Genomic DNA, 26,413 nt, shown 5'->3' on the forward strand with positions numbered 1-26,413 from the left:
ATTTCTAATTAACTAGCTGGGAGTAGAGGTGTGACTCCAGGGGGAATGCTAGCCATGGGCAAAAGAGTCAGAGTTTAAAGCACTGAGTTCAAGCCCTACCACACACACAAAATATCTCCAATTCTGTCTTATTAGACCATTCCAATAAGAGATAATCTCTTACACAGACTTTTAAAGTACAAAAGGTGTTCTTGGCAAAGACTAGATGTCCTAAAGAATCAATGAATAGCCAAATAAATTTGGAATATTTTGCATTCTCAAGTCCACTCTGAGAGTTAGGATAACATTCTTCTCCACCTTCAAGAAGTTTGGTGGAAAATATTAGAGCAAATGTAGTGATAGTATTTTTTTTTTTTAAGTAGAGAACAAATCTTGGATTGGTTGGGAAATCAGAATAGGTCTTGAGGTATCCCAGGGCATTAATGGATTCTCCATCTGTAGTATGGAAGAATCACTCAAATTACCTCAGAATCTGGCTCACATGAACCCACATCTTGTGTGTAAGTTGCTCAAGGGAAAAAGCAAAAGCAAGAGAACCCCTGTGGTAAGGTGAGTGGATTCTGAGGAGCAGGCCTCGCCACCAGAGGTGTCCCCTGTGTGCCCGGAGGTGTCTCACCTTCCATGAGGAGCCCGTGGAGGTATGCGCCTTCCCTTGGAGGGTGACTATAATCTTCCTTCGTTTTTTTGGTCACATCAATGGTCAGGCACATTCTGTCCAGTGGCCACTCATTTTTTCGAGCCATGGTCTGCATGATCGCTTTGGGAGGGAAATGAAGACTTGAAAAAGCTGTATGTATATACACATTCCCATCAGCTGCAGTGCCGCCTGCAAGACCATCTGAGCTTTCAGTCCAAGCGTACCGAACAGTAATAGCCAGTTGTCTGTAGTTCTTATAGTACCGGCAAAGTGACAGGCTGTGAGGCCCTCCACCTAGTGCACCTCACCCCTGCACCGTTTTCTGTCTTTTACACCCATCCCTGCTTCCCTCTCAGTAGAGGCGGCTGCCTGAGGACTGGCAAGCAGGGCAGAGACACAAAAGTATCACAGAAAGAACAAGGCTGGATTCCCATCAGTAGTCAGGCTTCAACTTCACCTGTTAAGAAGGACTGAGGGTTGAAGAAGCCGGAAAGCCACATGACAGCTGGGAGGGCAAGGTCTTGTGTCCAGGTGTCAAGTTCTCGGCAGCGTAAGAGGAGGTCATTAAACCTGGTTAACCCAAGGTGGGAAGAAATAAACATGGTTTTAGTGAAATGGATATCTTACAGTAAGACCGGGTTGGGTTTGTAGGGAAGTACAGCCCTGATAACTGATGACGTGCTTATCTGGTGATTTGTGGGCCATTGTCTCTTTAAGGACTAGCTTGTTCGCTGTGGCTGTTTTGTACCTGCAGTGTGTATAGCTGTTAACCATCAGGACAGGACACACTGGGGACACAGTGGGAAAACTACCCAGTTATTTTATTTCCATTCTGCTGCTTTGTGGTGAGTGTGCCTAGGTCATCTCTATATGAATTGGGCTAACAGTTGAGGTCAGGAAGCTGTGAGCATTCCTGAGGATGTGGGAAGGAAGCTGTGATGGTCCTTTGAGAGACCAGGTAGAGGGAATGCAGTATGGGAGCGAACTTCTCTTGTGATAATCACTCAAAAGGGGAAGGGAAAAGGTCCTAAGGAGAGTCATCTGCCATCCATGCTCGGCTCTGAGAAACGTGTTCTTTCATCTAGTTCTCACAAATGGGTAAAGTATAAAGTACCAATTTACAAGGAAGCTGGCTCCTGGAGGCCAAGGAAAAGAGGAGGCTCTGGTAAAATTTGCGAACAGGAGAAATCTTGAAGCCTAGGCTTAAGGGCTGCTAAGAGGACAGGGTAGATAGAGCAGATGGTTAGATACCAACTGACATTAGGCTACTGCTGAGGTTTCCTGAGACCTTTGGTTTAGTTGCAAAGGAACTGGTGAACAAGGGACCCCTCACTCCATATCAGATCTTTTACCCAAGGCTATGAAAAAGATAAATGAGAATATTCACCTTCAAGATTGGGGGCACCGAGGGAACATTTCTACTAGCTTACAACATAGACCTGTACTCTGGCTGGCATTATATTCTTCCAAATAGCTGATTTCGAAAAGTACCTCAGGATAAAACGGAACAGAGGATGCTCTACACAAAGATAACAAACACCAAAAGCTAAGAACAGGATTTCAACAAGGGTGGGAAAACATCTCACACCAGAGAGAGCCACTGCAGCTAGATATCCTGAAATAATAAAAAAGGAAGTCACTGATATATAAGGTTAAGAATTGAGGAAATTAAGTTGAAAGATCTCAGGAAAAGGTAATTAAGTGAAAACAAAAAAAACTATAAAAATTAGTTGATAGTAGTAAATTTTGAGTTTTCCAAAGTCAAATTTGAATCTCTATAACCATTGGACATATCACAGATCTGTTTTTTAATATGGACTATAAAGGTAACTTCCCTTGATAGCCAAGGAAAACCATCCATTTATAAAGGGAGGAAAGTATGCAAATTTGGACAGCAAAGTTTGACAGTATGGAGCAATGCTGGCTGAGTCCAACTATGTGAATTTGGTTTTAAAACCAGCCAAAGTGTTCAGGTGTAAAGATGGCAGACTATATGGCATTAAACACTACTAGAAAATCCAACAAACAGGTTTCTAACGGGATATGAAGAAAAAGATGAATCTTAGGAAGAGAAAAAAGAAATCAAGGAAGAAAATCTGGAGGCAGAAACTAAAGATAACCAGCAACTGACAAGTAGCACAGCAAACACACAGCTTACAGCTAAGAATTCAGACAGATGAACAGATCCACCAAGAACATGGAAAGGCTGTATTTAGAGCAACATACTTCGAAATGGATCTTCAAATCTGTAACATCACATAGGTCCAAGTGGGATATTCCTCTGAAGGAATTCACACAAGTACAGTAGCAGACTCCAAGAACAAGGTTATAAAGAAATGTGAAGGAATGATAGGTACATTTCAGAACACATTTCATCTACCACCAGCGTTTGAAATCTAGAATTGGAGCACCAGACAATCTAGAGGATATCAAGTCCTACATCCCTGAATCCCACATAGGAGCTAACAATGGGGTGAGTGCATGTGTGAGAATATGGAAGGACATGCAGGGGTGGGTGCCCCACCCCTTCAGCTCTACTATATAGTATATGTTATGGTAAAAAGAAAGCCTGGAACAAGATATGCAAAGCAAGGCTGAGCAGAGTGGATACATTGTTAAAGCAAAATAATACATCCACAATATTTTTTGTTTATAGTCAATAATATTTCCAGTAACAAGTAATTGAGAGGCAGAATTTGCTCTGTCCCTGACTTTGAATGTGTTTTTTTTGTTTGTTTGTTTTTTGCTTTAGAAGCAACATACCAGGGAAGGAAACTCAAATAAAATTGGCGTATGAGGTATAATTCCAAGAGCAAGAAACAGGCAGAGTTTGAATCTTGCTCTATTGATTATTTTCCCACCTCAGAAGCAATGTACCCAGGAAACTTAAATGAAATTGGAGTTTGCGTAGCTATGGGCTGAGCATATCTTTGGGGTTTTTACAAGACCTAACATAGAGTGGCTAATTCTGCACTCGCGGTAATGATGGGGGCAGCAAAGTTGGGTAGCTTACCACTGTGCAAGGCTATATGTAGATGGGTAAGCCAGTTTGCTCCAAGTGTCTGGAACCCTGTTGTAACTCAGCGCGGACTGCAGGGCTTCCACATCGGGAGATAATGTCAGCTCCCCCTTGCATGGAGAAAAAGGGTCTTGTAGTACCTTTCGATGTTGGTGATGCCCCCCTCTAATTCCACTCTAAATTTACCTTCAAGCCGAGGTCTAACTGTTGAAGTGACACATGGATTTCACGAATGAGAATATTCATTCTTTCACATTCTTGGAAGCAAACGAGAACATACGGGCTTCTGTTTGAATTTTTTTGCATTATCTCTGCCATGTTGAATTCTTCTGGAATTTTCTCCAAAATGTCATCCAAGATATTCTTAACCTTAAATCATTAACACACACACAGATTTCTCTTTCATTTTTGCACATAGTGACTATACACTATACTCTTTGAGATTATATAAACTGTAACACTCAAAGATGCCTGCACATGCATTTGAAAGACACCTACTGCTCTCAAGAGGTATGAATGCCAGCCATCTCTCCTGTTAGCCCATAGTATAGTTTGGGAGGGTCACTGTTTATTTGCAGTTTATTTACTTACTGTTATAGCGCTTTAAGGTGTTACAAGAGTTGTTACTAACAACATGTCATTTGCACATAAATCAATGACCAGAGCAAGTGAGAGTATCATCACTTGTGTACTATATTCTGCTAAGTGAAAAAAAAATTGAGAAATGCCATGAATCAAAGAGGCCTTTTAAGAATGAGCTAATGCTGGTACCTGATATTGTTTTTCCAACCAGCTACCCTGAAATTCCTAGAGCAATTTAGATCACTACTATGACCATTGCCAACAAGAAATGACAGGTTTATGTTAGAAGATAATAGGTACATAGTACTCAAGTTTGCATATTTTGTTGCTATAGCTTCACTAAACTGGAAAAGCCTATGGATGTCCAGAAAGGACAAATGATCGACAAACACAACCTGAAGTGGGCATGGTAGCACTCTCATTATCTCAGCTCTTGGGATGCTGAGGCATGAGGATTTGAAGTTTGAGGCCAGCCTGGTCTACATAACAGCCAAAAAAGAACAGAAAACAGTATAGCCATAGGCCGCTGAGTTCCCTCTTCTTGTTTTATCAGATTACTGCTAGTACTCCTGACATTGTGTTTGCAAACTGTAGCATTCTGGTGGGGAATTAGCATGTCTTGAAACCTTAGTCCCATTTATAATAGTGGTAGACAATGTGAAAGGCAATGCAGTAGTTGGGTAACTAACTTTGAAGTCAGCCAGGATTTGTTTTCCTTCACTGATTTTTTCTAGCTGTCTGGCCTTATCTCTGAAACACATCCTGGTATACCTCAGGTCTTGCAGATTCAGTGGCATTCCTGTAAAGTCCTATTACCTTATATGTAGTTAACACCTGTTGCCTTGGTTACTTACAATCTACTTGGCTGGAAGGGTATTTAGGCATCTTTGCTTTTTCTCTTTCTGCCTTTCCTTGCTCAATGTCCAGCTTGCTTATTATTGTAAAGAGAAATGTGCAAAACCAGACTGAAATGTCCACCATCCACCTCTGCTTCTATTTCAAGAAATCATTGGAAAAGTTCAGGAAATAATTTGGCTAGCTCCTGGGACTGCAGTATAATTAGATCTAATGTTTAGCAAGCTCTATTTGAACAGCCTGAATCTTTGCCAATCAAATCCTGATTAATAATTTTGAGTGCAGTAAGGCCTAATTTATTTGGAGAAAATCAGATATTCAGACTTAATTACTGAGAAACAAGATTTTAATCTAATAGTTAAAAAAAATCATTTATCATTCCTATCATTCAAGAGCACTAAAATCTTCCAAAAAATAAAAATGCCAGTCTCCCAAGGTAATGTACAAAAGGCACCACAATAAAATGCAGAACCAAAACCATTTTGGGAGATGGAAAGCCAAGCCATATATTTGCAATTCATTTATCCAACCAAGGATGCATACCTTGAATACTTGTTACAAATCCATAAGAAAATGATTGACAACTCAACTAAAAATAGAGCAAGCAGGCTAGGCACCAGTGGTTCATGGCTGTAATCTTACCTACTTCATAGGCTAGAACCTTGGGGATTGTGGTTCAAAGCCATCCTAGGTAGTAAAGTCCTCAAGATCCCATCTCTAATTTATCAGCAAAGTGCCAGTCTGTAATATGGCTGAAGTGGTAGAGCACCAGCCAAATGGTGCAAGAAAGCCAAATGACAGTATGAAGCCTGAGTTCAAGCCTTGGTAGATACACAACACAGGAGAAAGTATCCAGTGAGACTATCCAGTGCCATGTGCATATGAAAATGGTCAGTACTATTCCTCAGCAGGGCTGCAGATTTAAACCTGTTAAGAAATCTCAGTCCTAAGGAAACCTCAAGGAAGTAGGGCAATCCAAACTGTCCTGTGTTAGTGAGAGTAGAGTTTATACAACTACTTGAAGTTGGGCAGCCCTGTGAAACAGGGCACCAGGTAAGCTGCCAATCCCACTTCAGTGTTTAGAAAAATGACTCTTTGCAGCCTTTGGGAATTGACATTTGTGATAAAGGACAATATGGTTGTGAGCGTCTTAGAAAAGTTTAAAAAATTAAGACATGGTTATATAGAAAGCCCCATGTCCGCCAAAAAAAGAAAGAAAGAAAGAAAAAAAAGATTAGCGCACTTCAATGTTTATCTAGTTTAGACCTCAGTTTAAAAACAGAAAGACGGGGCTGGGAAGGTGGCTCAGTGGTAGAACGCTTGCCTTGCATGCATGAGGCCCTGGGTTCGATTCCTCAGCACCATATAAGCAAAAAGAAAAAAGCTGGAAGTGGAGCTGTGGCTCAAGTGGTAGAGCACTAGCCTTGAGCTGAAGAGTTGAGGGACAGCGCCCAGGCCCAGAGTTCAGGCCCCACGACCGGACCCAAAAAAAAAAAAACAAACCCAGAAAGACCCTCTACCTTTTCTTCTGTAGACTGCCCCATTTCCTCACTGTTGACTGAATTCCTGGGCTGCATCTCCAGCAAAGTCCTAAAGAGCATGTTGGAGGTCACTGTCAGGAACTCTATTTCAGCATTGGGATGGAGGCCGTACAGTGCGGGACTTTCAGGAGGCAGCATCTCTTCTATGTACTGGTGGTAGCCTGCATAGTCTAGGTAGGGTGGGGCTGCAAATCCTGGTGCGAGCATGAGTTCATCTTCAATCTTCAATCAGAAGGAAATGTCAGTTAGTCCACAGCTTGGTGATCAGTACTCAGTTGCTTGGTGCAAGACAGGCTGCAAAACTGAGCTTTACTGTACCCATCTACTTCATTAAGGCTGTCCATATCAAGGGCCACTTAGAAGAAAGGCAGTAATTAGCTCCAGTATCAAATCTTCTACACATTAGAAGATAGATCTTCAACATGTAACCAAAGAGTTCATGGACCTGAATTTCTTCCCTAAAGGGGGACAAATGCTTATAATTTTCAAACCAACAGTATAATCTCAGATCCCCCTCTGCATTCCCATTGCTCTCATTTTTCCAGTCTATTGTACCACAAGCCTCTGCATGAAGGAATGTTATTTTTTGATGTATCATTTAGTATAGTTGTTTTCTTGCTAGATTTTCTAAGGTTTAAGAAAGTGAGATGTATCTTTTACTGTACATGGTGTACCATGTCTCATCACTATCAACTAGGGGCAGTGACCTTTCCCTACTTGGTAGTATGTACTGATCACCTGGCATGCCATAACACATCTTGGAAGTATAAAAGCTTCTTAGGACCTAGTTCTTAGGCAGCTCACAGCAAAGGAGATAAAATAAGGGTGTTTCCACATACTTGGCCATGTCTCAGTAATGGTTCCCTCATTTTTTTTTTTTTTTGCCAGTCCTAGGGCTTGAACTCAGGGCCTGGGTGCTAACCTCGAACTTCTTGTGCTCAAGGCTAGCACTCTACCACTTGAGCTGTATTTCTTGTTTTTGTTTTTTTGTAATTTATTGAAGAGTCTTGTGGACTTTTCTGCCTATCTGGCTTCGAACCATGATAATCAGATCTCAGCCTTCTGAGTAGGATTGCAGGCATGAGCCATCATCCTGAGTCATCATCCCTCCTCAAACATGCAGTCCAGGATTGCCTTGCAAGCCTTTGATTTTAACATAGCTACTCAGTGGCTGTCTGTGAATTTCAAAGAACATTGATATTTGAGTTAGCATTTCTACTTCTTTTTTGGGGGTTCCGGTTGTGGGGCCTGACCTCTGGGCCTGGGTGCTGTCCCTCAGCTCTTCAGCTCAAGGCTAGCGCTCTACCACTTGAGCCCACAGCGCCACTTCCGGCTTTTTTTCCTTTTTGCTTATGTGGTGCTGAGGAATTGAACCCAGGGCCTCAGGCATGCAAGGCAAGCGCTCTACCACAGAGCCACCTTCCCAGCCCTAGCATTTCTACTTCGATAGCAGGAGTATTTTCAAGTTTCAAAGGTTCTGATCCTTTGTATTGCCAGAAATAAGTCTTGACCCAATGAATTTGGAAGGACTTAATGCAATACTCCTGGGCTTGGTTCTATTCATTATTCACATGCTCATCACTTCATTATTCACATCCTGATCACTGATCAGTATTTCAATGTCAGTGGACTCAGAAATGTCCTACTGTAAAACTTACTTCTATGCCAACAACTAACGTTTGAAAAAAAAATTGGCTGATAGAGACTTGCATTCCCTCTTAAGAAAATAGTAAAGTTTTCAACCCATTCACAGACATGAATCCTGAATGATCCTCCTATCAACACAGTGGCCAGATGGCCAAAAAATCTATGGGAGAATTAAACTTAGCATTATTAGTCTCTAGAAGGTAAATTAGCCAGAATAAAAACATGAGCAAAATTGTGAATAGCAAACTCAAAATTATAAGCATACCCAAATGCAACTTTGTCCTCTTCAAATAAGAACTTGTCTTTCTCTGTTAGTGCTCAGTAAGTAAGTGAAAGAACTTTTAAAAGCTGCAAATAGTCAGGTGCTGGTAGCTCATGCCTGTAATCCAAGCAACTGAGGAGGTTGAGATCTGTGGATCATGGTTCAAAGCCAGATTAGGCATGCAAGTCTATGAGTCATCTCCAATTGACTATTCAAAAAGCCAGAAGTAGAGCTATGGCTCAAGTAGTAGAACACTAACTAGCCTTGTGCAAAAGAGTTCAGGACTGCCTAGGGCTTGAGTTCAAGTCCCAGGACACACAGGCACACGCGTGCGTGTGCACACACACGCACACACACACACACACACACACTCTGCAGCTAATTGATCCTGCAAAGAGATGAAGGAACTATCCAAAACTTGAGCTGCTTGGAAGTTAAAATGCCTACTGCTGTTTGAGTGTATCCTTAGTAATGCCGAGTGGAGTGTAACTGTCTTGTGCCCTCTGGAAAGAAACGGGCTGTTTACAAGTGTGAAGTGGGCTTCTATGTGTTGGGTGATAAGCCAAGTAAAAGAAAACAGCAAACTCAGATTGGGTCTAAGACTTAACAGGCAGGCAGATCTGGTTTACTTCCCATTCTTAGTGGTTCTATGGCTTTAAGAAATAACTTTTTATCAGCAAAGGTTATGACTAAATAGTTATGAGTATATATTTCAGAATAACTGAAAACTGCCAGGTTCTGAGCAGGTTTTTACAAATATCAATTTGGATCTCCTGCCCTTGGGGGCGCAGATATGGTTATTTTAAGTAGATCTTGTTTTTCTGGAAGAACAAAATCTGAGAAATGTCTTATTGTAAATTCCTACTTTAGTGTAAAACAACTGGAGTTTGGAAATAGAGACGTGTGCACTAGATACTCTATGCTACCAAGATAGTTGCTAGTATATGATGATGCCTATATGCTACTTTTTGGGAAATAAGATAACCTGATACCTTATTTCTTGAAAGTAATTTTCATGGTATTAGTTAGCACTTCCAAGTACATGTGTCAGGTGAGAGAATGCTTATGTCTTTACCTTTCTCCAAAGATTCTTTAAGGCACATTGCCATTGGAAAACTCTTCTGAGTGCAAACTCTAAGCAGCTCATCCTTCCTTACAAAAAGATACAACTAAACTGGGTGCTAGTAGCTCACACTTGAAATTTTAGCTACTCGGGAGGCTGAGATTTGAGAATCATGATTCAAAGTCAGCCTAGGCAGGAAAATTTGTGAGGTTCCAATTAACCAGCAAAAGCTAGAAGTGGAACTGTGGTTCAGGTGGTAGAGCACCAGCCTTGAGCTAAAAAGCTAAGATCAGTGCCCAGGTCTTGAGCTCAAGTCCCAGTATTAGCATAAAACAAAAACCCCACAAAACCACCTTGATATTACTGAAAACATAAAAATGATGAAAATGTTTTAATGAAAACATTAAAAAAAATACAAGAACACAACTTAATTACCAACTAATGAGTTGTCTTTTGATCATGTCCAGGGCAGCCAATAATAATTTGCTAATATAGGAAAGACATAAGGGGCAAAAAGATTTCCGAAACATGCTGAAGTATTAGATTGCTTTGTTATAATATAGACAGCATAAGCAAGAAACATTTGCTAGAAAATAAAATAAGTAGATCTGCAGCTTTTGACATTGAGTCAGTCTATTAATTTCCCTTGATGAGATGAGGACGCCAGCTTGCAAATAAAGCATTTTGACCCTGAAAAATCTCACCTGATCTGTACAGGAGGTCAGGTACCTACATTTCTAAAGGGCTTACACACACCATTGAAGCCATTCAGGTTTCAGCCACCTATATTCATCTTACAGTTATTTGAATGGGAGTTGAGACTTGTGAAGGTTAATGGACTGTCTGATTTGGCTCCAATAATTCTCCTGGCAGCCACAGGCCAGAGCCAAAGCCGGGGGAGGGAGGGAAGGGCATCTGCAGGAGCTTCCGACTCTGCCCCCTGAACACCATCATCCAGAGAAGTCAGCCTCTGTAAAAGTTGAACCTTAGCACTGTTTATCTTTTCTGTCTCCATGGTAACTTGCTCCTAGATCTCTACTGAGGAGTAACCTCCAATTGTGTTAAATTACAAGTATCTTTCTGACACATGAAGTATGGCTCATTAGTACTAAGGATGACCAGGACACTCACAATCACAAGAAATGACAAAAAAAAAAATGGTCACAGAGCAGTAAAGTCTATTTTCTTCTGCACTATCTTCTAATGCATGATTATATTATTTCTCAAAATGGGATGAGAGTAGGTGGTCAAATCTAAATAGTGAGTCTGACTGAGATGACATTTTCAAAGAAATGGTAATAAGCAAGGTTGCTCAAATGATAAAAGCAAAAACCCCTAAAAGAATCCTCAACATTGCTATAAACATTGTTTTTCCCAGCTGGGAACAGAAATATTATGGGGGTATTGGATACTGCTATGGTTTAGAAATGTCCTTCAAAAGCTTAAGGTTTAAGCCAGGCACTGGTGGCTCACACCTGTAATGCTAGCTATTTAGGAGGCTGAGATCTGAGAATTGCAGTTCAAAGCCAACCAGGGCAGGAAAGTCCGTGAGACTCCTATCTCCAATAAACCACCAGAAAACTGGAAGTGGTGCTGTGGCTCAAGTGGTAGAGCGCTTGCCTTGAGCTGAAGAGTTGAGGGACAGTGCCCAGGCCCATAGTTCAAGCCCCAAGACCCTGGGGTAGGGGAGGGGTAGCTTAAGGATTAGTCAATAGCCTGTAGTTAGCTCTTAGGAGAAGGTAGACGTTTTAAGAGGTGGGGCCTAGTAGGAAGAAGTTAGGTTACTGGGACCCTAGCCCTATTTTTTTGTTGTATTTTTCATACCTGGCATAAAGCAATAAATAAGCCACGTCTACTACGCATTCCCACCATGATGTACTGTGCTACCACAGGCCCAAAGGCAATGGGACTAGCCAACCCTGGATGGAAGCCCCTGAAGCAATTAACTAAAATAAAGTTTTCTTCAAGTGTCTCTGGTATTTTGTCACTGTGACAGGATGCTCGCACAGGTGCCTTGAAGTTTCTAAAGAATAATCAAGAAATAGCCTTGAATCAAAACACCCATTTGTGGGTCAGTAAGCATGAGGAAGACTTATCACCCTAAGCTACTTCAGTATGAGAAATGAGACCTAAGTTAATTTTACTAGAAATAGCCCAATATGCAAATGGTTTCTACAGACAATGGGAGAATTCAACAAGAAATGGGAAAGCACAGTGATAAAATCTCTACACTCCCTCCTCACAGGTGGAGGAAGAACCAAGTCTCAGAGAACAAAAATTTTCTTAAAAATCATAACCATGCTGGGTGCCAGTGGCTCACGTCTATAATCCTAGCTCCTCAGGAGGTTAAGATCTGAAGAGCATACTTTGAAACCAGCCAGGGCAGGAAAGTCCATAATACTATCTCCAGTTAACAAGCAAAAGGCCTGAAGTGGAGCTGTGGCTCAAGTGGTAGAGTTCTGGCTTTGAGAGAAAATGCTAAGGGATAGCACGTAGGCCCTGAGTTGAAGCTGCAGTACCAGCACACGTGGAGATATGGTGTTCAGTGTGATGTTCTGATGTGTATATAGATAGATTTAGATTTAATCAAGCTAAAAAGTCCACCATATCAGTGCTTCCATCATATCTTGAGCATATATTTTGGGGTCTAGTGTCTTAGTGTTACTCTACAAAAATTAAAATATTTCAGGGCTTCGGTGACAGGCAAAAAAAATACCAGGAAGTAAAGGAAAAGAAAGAGAAGAGCGCTATAATGAAATGAACCCTTGATTGAAATCACAACACTAACTGCCCATACTCACTAGGTAAGCCAGGGCCAATCACCAGGCCTCCGTATTTCAGTCTGCTCTATGGAAAACAGGATGTGTTCCACATAGCTCACAGGCATCTAAATTGAGTGAGTCAGTTCACAAGAGAGTGGCTAGACCTTGTCACTTGGCATATGTGCAGAAATCATCTGGGAGAATCTAAGGAATGTACAAGTTCTGATTCTCTACCTCAGAAAGGGCCTGGGAATCTGCATTTCTAAGAAGTTACCAAATGTCCATGAAGACAGATCAGAATGCACACACGCCACCGATCTTCATTTAATAATTATCTATGCAGTAAAATGATTTTCAAACATTCCTACCAAAATTTTCTCAATAGAATTAGTTTTTTTTTTAATGGCTCACCAAAGATGGATTCATGAATTCTTCTAAATATACCCGGCACAGTTTTCTATCCCAGGCATCTGTGATGTGGCCACCATACATGATCTCACCGAAGAGGTAGCGGAGGTCCTCCCATGGCACCTGGGGGAAAATGCAAGGAAACACTCACTTCTAGGCCCAGAGCATCTGCCTCATAGCCAGCCAACCACACACACACACACACACACAGAGCATCTGCCTCCTCATAGCCAGCCAACCACAGACACACACACACACAGAGCATCTGCCTCATAGCCAGCCAACCACAGACACACACACACACACACACACACACACACACACACACACAGCATCTGCCTCATAGCCAGCCAACCACAGACACACACACACACACAGAGCATCTGCCTCCTCATAGCCAGCCAACCACAGACACACACACAGACACACACAGAGCATCTGCCTCCTCATAGCCAGCCAACCACAGACACACACACACACACAGAGCATCTGCCTCCTCATAGCCAGCCAACCACAGACACACACACAGACACACACAGAGCATCTGCCTCCTCATAGCCAGCCAACCACAGACACACACACACACAAAGCATCTGCCTCCTCATAGCCAGCCAACCACACACACACACACACACACACACACACACACAGCATCTGCCTCATAGCCAGCCAACTACAGACACACACACACACACAGAGCATCTGCCTCCTCATAGCCAGCCAACCACAGACACACACACACACACACACACAAAGCATCTGCCTCCTCATAGCCAGCCAACCACACACACACACACACACACACACACACACACACAGCATCTGCCTCATAGCCAGCCAACCACAGACACACACACACACACAGAGCATCTGCCTCCTCATAGCCAGCCAACCACAGACACACACACAGACACACACAGAGCATCTGCCTCCTCATAGCCAGCCAACCACAGACACACACACACACAAAGCATCTGCCTCCTCATAGCCAGCCAACCACACACACACACACACACACACACACACACAGCATCTGCCTCATAGCCAGCCAACTACAGACACACACACACACACAGAGCATCTGCCTCCTCATAGCCAGCCAACCACAGACACACACACACACACACACACAAAGCATCTGCCTCCTCATAGCCAGCCAACCACACACACACACACACACACACACACACACACACACAGCATCTGCCTCATAGCCAGCCAACCACAGACACACACACACACACAGAGCATCTGCCTCCTCATAGCCAGCCAACCACAGACACACACACAGACACACACAGAGCATCTGCCTCCTCATAGCCAGCCAACCACAGACACACACACACACACACACACAGAGCATCTGCCTCCTCATAGCCAGCCAACCACAGACACACACACAGACACACACAGAGCATCTGCCTCCTCATAGCCAGCCAACCACAGACACACACACAGACACACACAGAGCATCTGCCTCCTCATAGCCAGCCAACCACAGACACACACACACACACACACACAGAGCATCTGCCTCCTCATAGCCAGCCAACCACAGACACACACACAGACACACACAGAGCATCTGCCTCCTCATAGCCAGCCAACCACAGACACACACACAGACACACACAGAGCATCTGCCTCCTCATAGCCAGCCAACCACACACACACAGAGCATCTGCCTCCTCATAGCCAGCCAACCACACACACACACACACACACACACACAAAGCATCTGCCTCCTCATAGCCAGCCAACCGCACACACACACACACACACAGCATCTGCCTCATAGCCAGCCAACCACACACACACACACACACACACACACACACACACACACACACACACACACACACACACACACACAGCATCTGCCTCATAGCCAGCCAACCACACACACACACAGCATCTGCCTCCTCATAGCCAGCCAACCACACACACACACACACACACACACACACACACACACTCTCTCTCTCTCTCTCTCTCTCTCTCTCTCTCTCTCTCTCTCTCTCTCTCTCTCTCTCTCTCTAAAAGTCCTTCCTTGTCCCCAGGGGCACTCCAAAGAGACGTAGACATTGGATAAGATGTTTCTGTGGGTAGCGAACTTCTTTATCTGATTTCTTTGTTGCTTTGTATGTCCCTCCCCCACGGTATAACCCCTGCTTTCACTGTATTTGATGTTGGTATAATTTGTGGAGGGGAAGGGAAAAAACAAATTGTTTAACTAGGGATACAGGTGGACCCATTGCAACAATGAGATGTACAAGTCGTTATGTCAAAAAACGAACTTTACAACTTTGGTGTGTGTGTGGGGGAGTATCGGGTAGGGGTGGGGTATGGAAAAGGATGGGAAGGGGAAACAAAGGAGGCAACAATGCTTGATAAGAAATATACTCGTTATCTTGCCTATGTAATTGTAACCCTTCTGTATGGTATTTTCACAATAAAAAAATAAATACATTTAAAAAAAAAAGATGTTTCTGTGACCTCGCTAATGTAACTGACCCCTCTATATAGCATCTTTACAAGAAAATAAAATTTAAAAAGATGTTTCTGTGTAGAATATCCTGGGAGAATTAATTTCAGTGGGTTCTAATATATTCAATGAAAGTTCACCAGTACTGAACTTTTCATGCTTATTTTAAAGGAAAAGGAATAATTAATTTCTGGAACAAGGTAAGCTGGGAAATCTTTCAATGTCCTTAGAGAATGCTGACTCATGAGGCCTTTGAAGTATGACCCTATTCTTAGGATCAAATTCATATGAGCTTTTATTATGTGACTGTTGAAAAGATAACAGTAGCCAGGCAATTTAAATTTGAGACGAATTTCAAATTCTATCACTTACCATACAGGCTGACACAAGGACTCGATGTATGGCCCGGTTGGTGGAATGACTGTTCTAAGCCATTGCTAATGTATCTTGTTTAACTCAAGACCTCACTGCATCTCCTTTTTTGTCAGCTTAGCAGAATTTGGAGTCCCCTTTTGCTACCCTTTAGCTTCCTCTGGGTTTGCAAAACATGCCATTTTGTGATGAAGCCTTTCCAGACAGCAACCTTTATACTCTTGGGGGTAGCCTATTGCTTCCCAATGGTTCAAGTAAAAATGTAATTATAGCCTTCACTCAAAGTTTGATGTGACAGAACAAGTAAAATTGCTTCAGCCATTCCAAAGTACTTGCTGTGAGTTTGAGTTTGAATAAATGAACCCTCAAATATAAAAGAGAAATAACTAGACTGCAACATACTCTCTCAAGTACTCCATGGGCTGCCTTCTATTTAGTTGACATGGATGGGAAACAGACACTTCTACATTCTCTTTTCCCTTCTGAATGTACTGGATTCACATCTGCTTTACATTTCCTTATCCAACATAAATTTCCCTCAAGATTAAAATCAGGTAGCAGTCTTCCTTCCAGTAATCATTTCTCTTTCCCCTAATCCTGCTCTTTGTCTTTTACAGACATTTCCTAGAAAAAGAACATTTTGTACCACCAAAGTTTATGCACTTATTCACCCATTTTCCAAACCTTGCTAACTTGCTTTGTGATGGGTAGAAAATGACTTGGGTCAAGATACCTGAGACACATGAGTGTGTGTTAAAAAGCTAAGGTTTTAGTCAGGCACTAGTGGCTTATGCCTGTAGTCCAAGCTATTCAGGACGCTGAGATTTGAAAATCACAGTGTTTGATGCCAGCCCAGTCAGGAAAGTCCCAAAAGACTCTTATCTCCAATAAACTACCAAAAAGCCAGAAATGGAGCTATGACTCAAGTGGTAGAGCACTAGCCTTGTGCAAAAGCAGCTTAGGACAGTTGCCCAGGCCCTGAGTTTAAACCACAGAACTGGCACAAAAACAAAAGCAAAAACCTAAGGTTCTGTGGACCTTAAAGCCTACTGGGCAAAGCAGCAGAACCCATCACAATTCAACCTCTCCCTTATTCCTTCACTTCTACCTTGTGTGAGGGACTCAGCTGGAATAGGATTGTATTCCTGCGCTCAGCCTTAGGGAACCAGTTACAAAAGACTTGAAAGTCAATATTAAATCATCAATTTCTATTTCTATACGGAACTATTAGAATAACTTTATGTACAGAACTTCAAACAAAACATGCTGTAATCACAACAACATTGTTCAAATGGCTAAAACATGCTCTAAGTATGTAAATTTTTACTTTGTAAATTAAAAAAAATATAGCTAGGAGGGATATTGATCATCATTAGGTCGTTTGTTTTGGAAACAACAATTCAAAATCTGTTCCTTGGGAGACCATATTCCTACTGTGCATCACAAAAACATACTCAGATGGCAGCCAGATCCCTACGGAAGCCTGGGGAAACACTGGAATATTAGTTACCAAAAAACACCAAACAACCACATTTCCTTAAGAACATGGATTTGAGATTTCAAAGGCCCTCTATGGAAAGTGTGATATAACACCCAACACGTAGTTGTTATGACAAATGTGCCTCAGATTTATCTGGATGGGTGATTGTGAGGATTAAGCCAGAAAATCCTTAGGAGCCAATGGTTCTTCCTTTCTAAATTCACTCATTGGGTGATAAGACTTTACCCAACTGGTCTTGATGAGGCATTCCTATCCCCATCTGTAAAACACATTTTAGCCGTGACACAAAATCATTCATCTCCTTTTAACGTCAAATCAGGGAGAACATTACTGAGAAAGTCACAACAAGGTGGCATCCTTAATACATAATAATGACATATGCAGGAAATGCACCATTATTTATATGTGTGACGCACTGTAAATTGCTTCCATCATCAGAACTAATTGTAGTGATTATTAATGCAGTGTTATGAACTGTCAGAATTGCTGTATGTAATTACATTTGTGCAAATGCTTCATTACCTGCCTAATGAATCTGGCATATATGCACGTGTAAACCACTGTTTTGTTAACATAATGAAGGACATTATTATTTTTTTTTTGCACTAAGCTGTTGATATAGGACTGGTTTGATCTAGCTTATGAAGTTCAACCATCCACTGCTGGCAAATCTTTGATCTAATTTATTTGCACACTTGGCAGAAGATACATGTGCAGGACTCTTATTTGGAACAATGGCTTCCACTGAGAAATTGTGGATCAGCTTAAGAGCACATGAAGACTGACAGATTCCGTATGCCTGATCACTCGCACTTACACTTGGGTTTGCCTCTACATAGTTGTACAGGACATTGACACAGATGGAAAGGTCCCCAGTATTGAAAGGATAGCTTCGGCTCCAGCCCTGGGGGCCAAACCTCATTCTCCCAGCAACACAGGCATGGAAGTAGCACAGAGAAAAGAGGATGCTTTTAAATTCCTGTTCCTTGGAACACATCTCAAGTGTATCCTGGAAGGAAAGAAAGAAAAGAGCTTTGGTTATACATCTGGATGGTTCTTGGGGCTGAGGGTCTGAATTTTCCAATCTTGGGAAGACTGGTTTTAAGCAGAGCTGTCCATATGACAAGAGAGAGAGAATTCTCTAGTTGGCATTTGTCAAGTCTGGTGATGTAAGAGGAATACTTTGATTTAGCTTTTTTGTTCTGCTTTGGACCCAGTCTTGCTATGTACACTAGTCCAACCTCAAACTTGTTATCTTCCTGATCCCTGAGTGCTGAGATTACAGGTAGACACCACTATGTCCAGCTGGTAAACTTTGTTTAGATTGGTGCTAGTAATCAAACCCAGCCTTGTGTATGTTAGGCAAATAGTCTGTCACCAAGCTATAACTTTAGTATTTGTTATTCCATTTTTTTTGTCAGTTGTGGGGCTTGAACTTAGGGCCTAAGCACTGTCTCTTGAGTTTTTCTGCACAGCTCCAGTTCCAGTTTTGTAGTGGTTGATTGGAGATAAAGAGTCTCATGGACTTTCCTATTCAGGCTGGCTTCAAACTGCAATCCTCAGATGTCAGCCTCCTGAGTAGCTAGGATTACAGGCATTCATCACCAGCACTAGGCTGCATTTGTTTTTCTTAATGCTTCTAAGTACACTAGAAGATGAAGCAAGTCATCTTAACCATATTAATATACTGCTTGATAGAATTTGATAGAATTTTCACCTGCAAAGTTTCCCTTCTAAGGTCTAGATGACCAATGATCATGGTTCTAGTGTCATCATTCTTCTCTTGCTCCACAGTGACAAAGATCATGTGTGCACATGGTCACTCATTCAGTGTTTCCCCAGTTTCCAGTGATGCCATATCCAGTTTTTGTTAACAGAATCTGGGCAGAAGTGATGTTTTAACATCCATGTCATGCTATAAAGGAAATGGCTTATCCTGGTGGTTGTTTGCTGCTTTGTCATTGTGGGCAGGAATGATGAGGATTGGACAGTCCTGGCAACCTTAGTCCAGCATCACAGTTACCCATCAACATGGGCATGTGAATGAGACCTGCCAGATATGTGTGATTGCACAAACTGCTGTTTTGTTTGAATCATGCTTCTTTTTAATTTCAGCAAGATACCCTGTAGTAATACAATCTGCATTACACATGATCTTCCAGTGAGTTAGGAGTAAATTTTATTGTTGAAACGACTGAATGGAAAAGGGAACACTAGGGAACACTTGCTCTGTGCACTAGACTTGTGGGATTCTTTTGAAAAATCAGGGGGAAAGTTGAATCCCAATAGCTGTAAAATAAGAATGTGGCAAACAACCATCCAATCTATGGTTTAACATACTTTTCCATCCTCAGATTTAGCAGCACTAATAAGGGGAAGAAGGTGAGGTTGAGGAGGCCTAGATTAGCCCATTCCTGTCTTCTCCTTCACCATGGTTAAGTCACAGACAGTTCACATTTAAAATGGATCTAACAAAAAGGGCCATAGACTATATTTAGAAATTCTGGGTGGAGGAGTGAAGATCTGTATTCCCAGGAGACTTTTAGTATTACACCAAGATTAGGTTTGTTGTGGTCCATTACCCAGCTTCTTTCTACAAACCTAGCGCTTCTGCTGCTTGTAGCTCTAAAACTGGCCAGGTCGTGATACACTCTACACCCAACAACATCACCAGGTCACTTTAATTCTCTAGGTTACTTCAGGTAACTTACATGGTTTGGAAATGTATAATCATTAAAAATAAGTTTCATAACTAAATATCCAATGCTTGTGAAAGAAGAGGAACCACATAATTAGAATTAACTTTGAAGGGTGTAAAAAATATTACCTTCAAATCAAAAAATCCTAGGAGATCCAATTATATTTGAAATTTCATATCAGAATTATGATCCAAGGAGATATATAATAGTTACCTAAATTATAAACAGGTCACATAAAAACCCAGTTTCTACAATAACTAAGAATATTAATTCAATCTGCCACTACACCTGACCACATAAATGCTGTAGGAAGGAAATGTGAATCAGGCTTTTTAAAAGAAAATGTGTTAAGCCTACTTACCATTTCATATTTTAGGAATGTTGTCATTCAGTGAACAGGCTTCCACATATACAGGTATGCATGTACCTAACCTCCAATACATTATTACTAATCAGTTGTTTCTCTCTGCAAATTTCACAGGAAAACCTACATTCTTATTCTTAAAAAATATGGCTCATTTGGTCTGAAAAGAGCCCATAGCCGGGTACAGTGCTCACACCTATAATCCTAGCTGCTCAGGAGGCTCAGATCTGAGGATCGAGGTTTGAAGCCAGCTGGAACAGGAATGTCCATGAGACTCTTTGTTTCCAATTAGCCATCAGAAAACTTGAAGTGGAGCTATGAGTCGAGGGTAGAGTGCTAGCCTTGAACAAGGCAGCTCCCAGGCCCAGAGTTCAAGCCTGTTTGCTATTCCTGACATTACTCTGATGAAAGCAACTGACTGAAATACAAACATACATGCACATGTACGCACCCCAACGTGCCACCCATCTAAGTGAGATGCTTGAGTTGATGGTGGTCTCCACAGTCTTGTGAGGAGAGCTCTGTTAGTTCAGGCTGCTCTGCTTTCTTACCTGATCGAAGTTGTCCAGGGCAGCATGCAGATTGGCCAGCATTCCTGTAGGGGGTTCATTGGTGATCTTAATTGAATTTTCCAGGAGTCCTTCAGGGATGATGTGCTCATTTGGTGCAGGGGCAGGCTCGGCACTCATGAACACCCTGTAATCTCTGTGGCTTCCTTGGCTGAATTTTTCAAGGAGTTTTTCCAAGGTTCCCAGCCACTTGGCTACCAAATGGACATTCTAAAAGACAAGTATGGCTTATGATTCCTATAAAATCTTAGTATACAAGAACACTTTCCTATATAGAGATGTGCTGAAAACCCAGAGAACCATGGCTTGAGTTTTCCTTTATGAGCAACCAGAAAAGGGGGAAAAAATCCAAACCAGAATGGACCATAAATAGGTCACATACTCCAAATCTCCCAACACACATACCTACTTCAAACACCCACCAGTGACTTCTGAGATGGAGCAGTCTAAATACTTTTATTGGTTATAGTTCAAACTCCATTACTGGGACATTAATGGATTCGTTTAATAAAGTATAAAATTTAAGAGACAGAAATACACCTGATTCTCCACTTCATTGTTTCTGATGCAAACCTTCTCTACTCAAACTCCTACTCATTAGCACAGGGACTCAAAGAGGAATATAAAAGAAGAATGACCAGTTGGTAAAGAATGACAACACACTGTTGAAAGGCTCCATGAATTTCTAACATTTCATTTTCTTAAATCCTAGAACTGTCAAAAGCCCTCCCCTTCTTGATTATGCACACATACATACACACACACATGACTGTCACCACTGTTACTCTTTGCTTTTCAGTTTTACGGTTCTCACACTGCCAGCTTCCAATGGGTTAGGCCACCCATCAGTAATGGTTTGGTTTGGCAAAGTTCTTAACAATTTCTTTCCTCCCATGCTTGCTACTAGGTTACAGTGAGAATTTCCCACACCTCATAAAATGAATGGACAAAACAATTATAAAACCTGTTTTGCAGACTGTTTTTATATGTCCTAACTCTCGGTCTTATGGTCACAACACTACCTTACTTGAATAATGTAATTGAAAAAATACAAAAATATTCCAGACTGTAACTTTGAAGTCAAAGTTATGCCCTAGGCATATCCTGGCACCCAGACTGAATACTAGTCTGAAGGGTACTAGCTTTGGGAATGACTGGATCCTCTTACTTATTTTTCCAAGGACATAGAAGATAGCACATTTTTTAGATAGTCCACATTTTTTGAGAAAAAAAAAAGCTACTCATTGAGCCCATGAAAAATGATTCTTTAATATTTGTTAGGTTCACTCACAAATTGTCCTCTTTGCATATGGAGATAAGTTGCCAGTCTATCTCCTTTATATCTACTTTTCTTGAGTGTGGACTTCAGTAAAATACAAGGTAAACAGTCCTAGAAATGTTGTCTGCTTACTGAAATTGGCTAATCCTACTATCCCTCAATGTAATAGAAATTGCAAACAATATCGTATTGAGTTCCTGTCCTGTTCGTCTACTCTTTCTTCAAAGTCTTGCTTGTCTTTTTACCTATTAAATGGATACTAGAAGTGTGTGGGATAGCTGAAGGCCTGCCATAGCGTCCCTCTTCCAGTTACTGTTTGTGTTTAGAAGAGGGGGTGAGGAGAGAGAGGACGGCTAAGCCATTACATTCCAGGTTATAGGTGTGCCAGCAAGAACAAAAATAAAAGGTCTGGAATAGACACCACAAAGCAAGCGCTTGTTATGTAAAGGTCTTTCAAGATGTTTTGTTTTGCCTTATTTATTTTTGAATGTTATAACTTGAATTTGGGTGGGGGTCATCATATACATAAAAACCAAGAGGAAAACCTGTTTGAATAACATATTATTTGGAGATAGGTTCTATATTCCTTCTCGTGCATTCTCTGGTCTGAGCTAGCGAACACATGAGAACTTTCAACAAACTCTTTTCTTTTTGTGGGGAAACCTTGAGGTTAACATAGTGTCGGCCAACCTTGTTTTCTCTGTTTTGACTGATTCTAAGCCTCAACTGTGAACTCACTGTCCCAACTTCTGAAGGAAGGTGTGTTTCTATTGAGGTATTATCTAAGCAGTGGGCCCTATCCCCAAGGGCCATGTTATGTGGCTGGAGCCTGCCTCAACTCCTGGCAGCTTCTGCAGGGCTCCAGTTTTATCTCAAGCAGAAACACAAGATACCAGGTCATGCTGTACCTCTGCATAGGAGGGTAGCGTGAGCCAGGAATCCTTGCTCCTCAGAGAGCTGGAAGGAAGGAACAACTCAGCCATACCCACTAGCTCTGTGGGAGGGAGATGTTTGCAGACCACTCTAGGGCTCACTTCCCCCCCCCCTGGCAAATGGCAACATCAGCATCAACCTCAGAGCTTCACTGTAATCATGAGAGACCTAAGACAGGATAACTCATGAATTATCTCCTCAAAAGAACCTTCCGGCTGACCATGTCACAAATCAAAGGCCATGACTAGACCTGTTGGCAGCTAGTAGTGCTTACTATTTGTACCTCCATACCCTCATACCCCTGGGCCGTGGCTAGAATCCTCCACTAGGAAGGCTGCCCCAGAGGATATCAGACTGTGGAATCATGGTATGTGTATTGTCAGCCCTGATAGGGATAAAGTTGTCTATTCTAATGTACTTTAAAAAAAATTTTTTTGGTACCAGTCTTGGGGTTTAAACACAGGGCTTGGGCACTGTCCCTGAGATTCTTTGTCTCATGGCTAGCACTGTATCACTTGAGCCACAGCACCACTTCCAGCTTTTCCTGCGTAATTTATTGGAGATCAGAGTCTCACCCACTTTCATCCTCCAGCTGGCTTTGAACTGGGATTCTCAGAGTTCAGCCTCTAGAATAGTTAGTATTACAGGAGTGAGCCACCAGCGCCTAGCTTAATGTCCTTAATTTATAAGAAAGCAGTGCTATACAATTACTCAGGGGCAGAGTTTAGAGTTGTATAATATGCTATCTACATAGGGAGATAGATAGATGACAGATGCTGATATAGATGTAGATAGAAATAGTATTAATTCTACTCATCCATTCACTCATTTATTCATGCCAGTACTGGGGCTTGAATGCTCTTTGGGCTTTGGGCTCTCACTTGACATTTTTGCTCAAGGCTGGAACTCAACCCATGTAAGCCACACCTCTGTTTCTGGCTTTTTAATATTTAATTGGGGATAAGAGTTTCATGGACTTTTCTGTATGGACTGGCTTTGAACCGTGACCTTCAAATCTCAGCGTCCTGCGTAACTAAGATTATAGATGTGAGCCATCAGAACCCAGATTGGCTTTGCTAACATTAAAACAACATGCCACTTTAATATGACTCTAAGAATGTGGCCTTTCCACAATCTTGTGTGTCCTCAAGTACTATTAGAGTTCCAGATATCTGTATGTTAAGGAGAGCAGTGGGATTCTTCCTGGTATTTGAAAATTCTCAACCACTAGACAGTCACTCCAGAGAGGACAGCCATCCCATTCCCCCATCATCTTTGGCATGGTGAGTGTCGAGAACAGGGCTAGAGTCAGCAGAACATCGTGTGCTGTGTACAACAAGGGCCCCTCCCCATTGACGGGTAGCTCAGCTCTGCCCACCCGCTGTTTGCATGCCCAGTGTCTTCCATGAGAATGAAGTGCTCACCTGAAGCAGGACCCAGTGCCCTCCTATGGAAGCCTTCTCCAGAGCCATTTCTGCCACCATCTCTTGACCCTGTCCTAGAGACACATTGTGGAATTTTCCCGACTCAATCGTAAATCCAAGTCTTTTGCCTGTAAGGGAACAAAAGTAGGGAAGAGCAAATGACAACCAAGAAGAGGGGTGGAGTGTTTTGTGAGGTTCCCCTGTTCTCACAGCTGCTGTCTTCTAGGTCACTTGCCCAGAGAAACCAAACTAAGCTGTAGCGGTTTCTCTAAGCAGAATTTTGAGCCCTCCCCGCAGCCACCTCAGCCTTGCAAGACTTCAGCAAAGTCTGCAGAAGTCACTTCCCTTGGTTTTATAATAATGAAGCTGTTGACATTTTGATAGATGGCAGCATTGTTAGGGAGCTTTCTCAACTCCTGCAGGAGTAGCAAAGTACTGCCAGCATAAAAAGGAGCCAACAGGTGGTAGCCATCACGTCATTTCTTGAACAGATCAGTTTGCTGGGTAAACGCACAAGCTCTCTCACCTTGCAAGGCTGCATTTATATTGAGCACATTTGGGTTGGGGCTACATTAACCTGGTATTCCTGGTGTAGGCCGAGGGGAACAGTAATCCAGAGCACAAAGCGATAGGGCCTTGCACAATCAAATAGACTTGCTCTAATGACCATTATTTAGTCACAGGGGGCACGAGATTACACGAGCATGGAGAAAATTGCCCTCTGGCCCTCATATTGTCAAAGGTAGAAAACAGTAACAAAAGAAATGTGCATTATGCCAACTAGATGAATGTTCCTTTAAAGCATTTCTTCAGACTATGGTGTTATTAGTCTCACATTTTCCACACACCCAACATTCAGCAAATAATAATAAGGATAATAATAATAATAATAAAAAGCAACCAGAAGATAGCTATGAGTGGAAAGGAAGGCTAAACAGTGGCAGGTGAAAGGGAGGAAGAACAGGCCAGTAAGCCTGCAGGCCACTCACCAAGCATCTCTAGCTCTTTAAGAGCATCTACCCCTGGAGACAGGATGAAGAACATGGGGATGGCTGTGCTGCTTTCTTCAAAGGCTTTACCTAAGTCCAGTCTGGTCCTCTCCACATACCTGGCACCCAGTTTTTCCTCCACAAAATTTCTATAAAAATATGCAAAAAAACACAACGAAACAAAAAACAAGAGGATCATGGATTTTGACCTTGAAAAGTCTCAACACCTGGATAAGCAGCAGGAAACAGCTGTGGTTAAATAAACCGTATTTATCACATGGATGTCTTTTTACAATAAAATGAACCCACCTGAATTTAGGCAGGAAGTTTATCAATGAAATCCTCTCTACTCGAGAAACTGACCATCAGAAGACTACATTGCATTTTGGGGTTTTTTACTGAGATTCCCCTCCCTTCAGAGTACCATCAGCTGCCTGTATATGGCTTTGCACCCCCCAAATCTCCTGCCAAATTCTCCCCATTACTTATTAACAGTTCATTAGATTTGCCACAGTGCAATTTTCCAGCCTGCTGGGCTTCTCATGAATATACAAATGCTTTTTTGGGTGTTTCTAACACAAGGAAGCTCAATTAAGCAGGGATTATTCTCCAGCAGCATCAGATTTAACAGAAAGTAAGTACCACTGAGCAGAATTAACTTGTAAAGTAGGGTTCGGCAGAGGCCTCAGCAAAGGGGAAATTGACTGAACAAGACAAAGCAAAGGGAAAAAACCCAAAGGCACAGGAGTGTTATTGAAGGAAGAGGAACACAATAGGCAAGGAAGATGAGCTCTCTCTGGTGGGTGCATTCAAATGAGAGTAAGATTGGTGTGAATTAAGCTGCTTATTACCATTTGGAAGCAAGAGGGCAAAGAAAAAGGACACAGGGACCAAGATGCTTTGGGATTTCATTGGTTGTGAAGTTACAGAAACTCATTTTCTTCTTTGGCATGCACAACCTTCAGAGCTAGGTGCTCCAAACGATGGAAAGCATATTTGGATAATGAATGTTCCTGGCCCTC

General features: G+C 42.0%; 1 protein-coding gene across 1 annotated transcript in view; it reads right to left on the reverse strand.

Moving 5' to 3' along the window:
• Positions 1-26,413, reverse strand: part of Dnah11 (dynein axonemal heavy chain 11) — a 278,195-nt gene that overhangs the window by 755 nt on the left and 251,027 nt on the right. The window contains 10 exon segments of the mRNA XM_069996108.1: positions 617-757; positions 1,095-1,207; positions 3,651-3,766; positions 3,843-4,025; positions 6,614-6,856; positions 12,780-12,899; positions 17,952-18,143; positions 20,749-20,976; positions 24,403-24,530; positions 25,392-25,540. Coding sequence (XP_069852209.1) covers positions 617-757; positions 1,095-1,207; positions 3,651-3,766; positions 3,843-4,025; positions 6,614-6,856; positions 12,780-12,899; positions 17,952-18,143; positions 20,749-20,976; positions 24,403-24,530; positions 25,392-25,540 — 1,613 coding nt within the window.

The sequence above is a fragment of the Dipodomys merriami genome, unplaced genomic scaffold (genome assembly GCF_024711535.1).
Source record: "Dipodomys merriami isolate MVZ:Mamm:240054 unplaced genomic scaffold, mDipMer1.0.p SCAF_5, whole genome shotgun sequence".
NCBI classification, from domain to species: Eukaryota; Metazoa; Chordata; class Mammalia; order Rodentia; family Heteromyidae; genus Dipodomys; species Dipodomys merriami.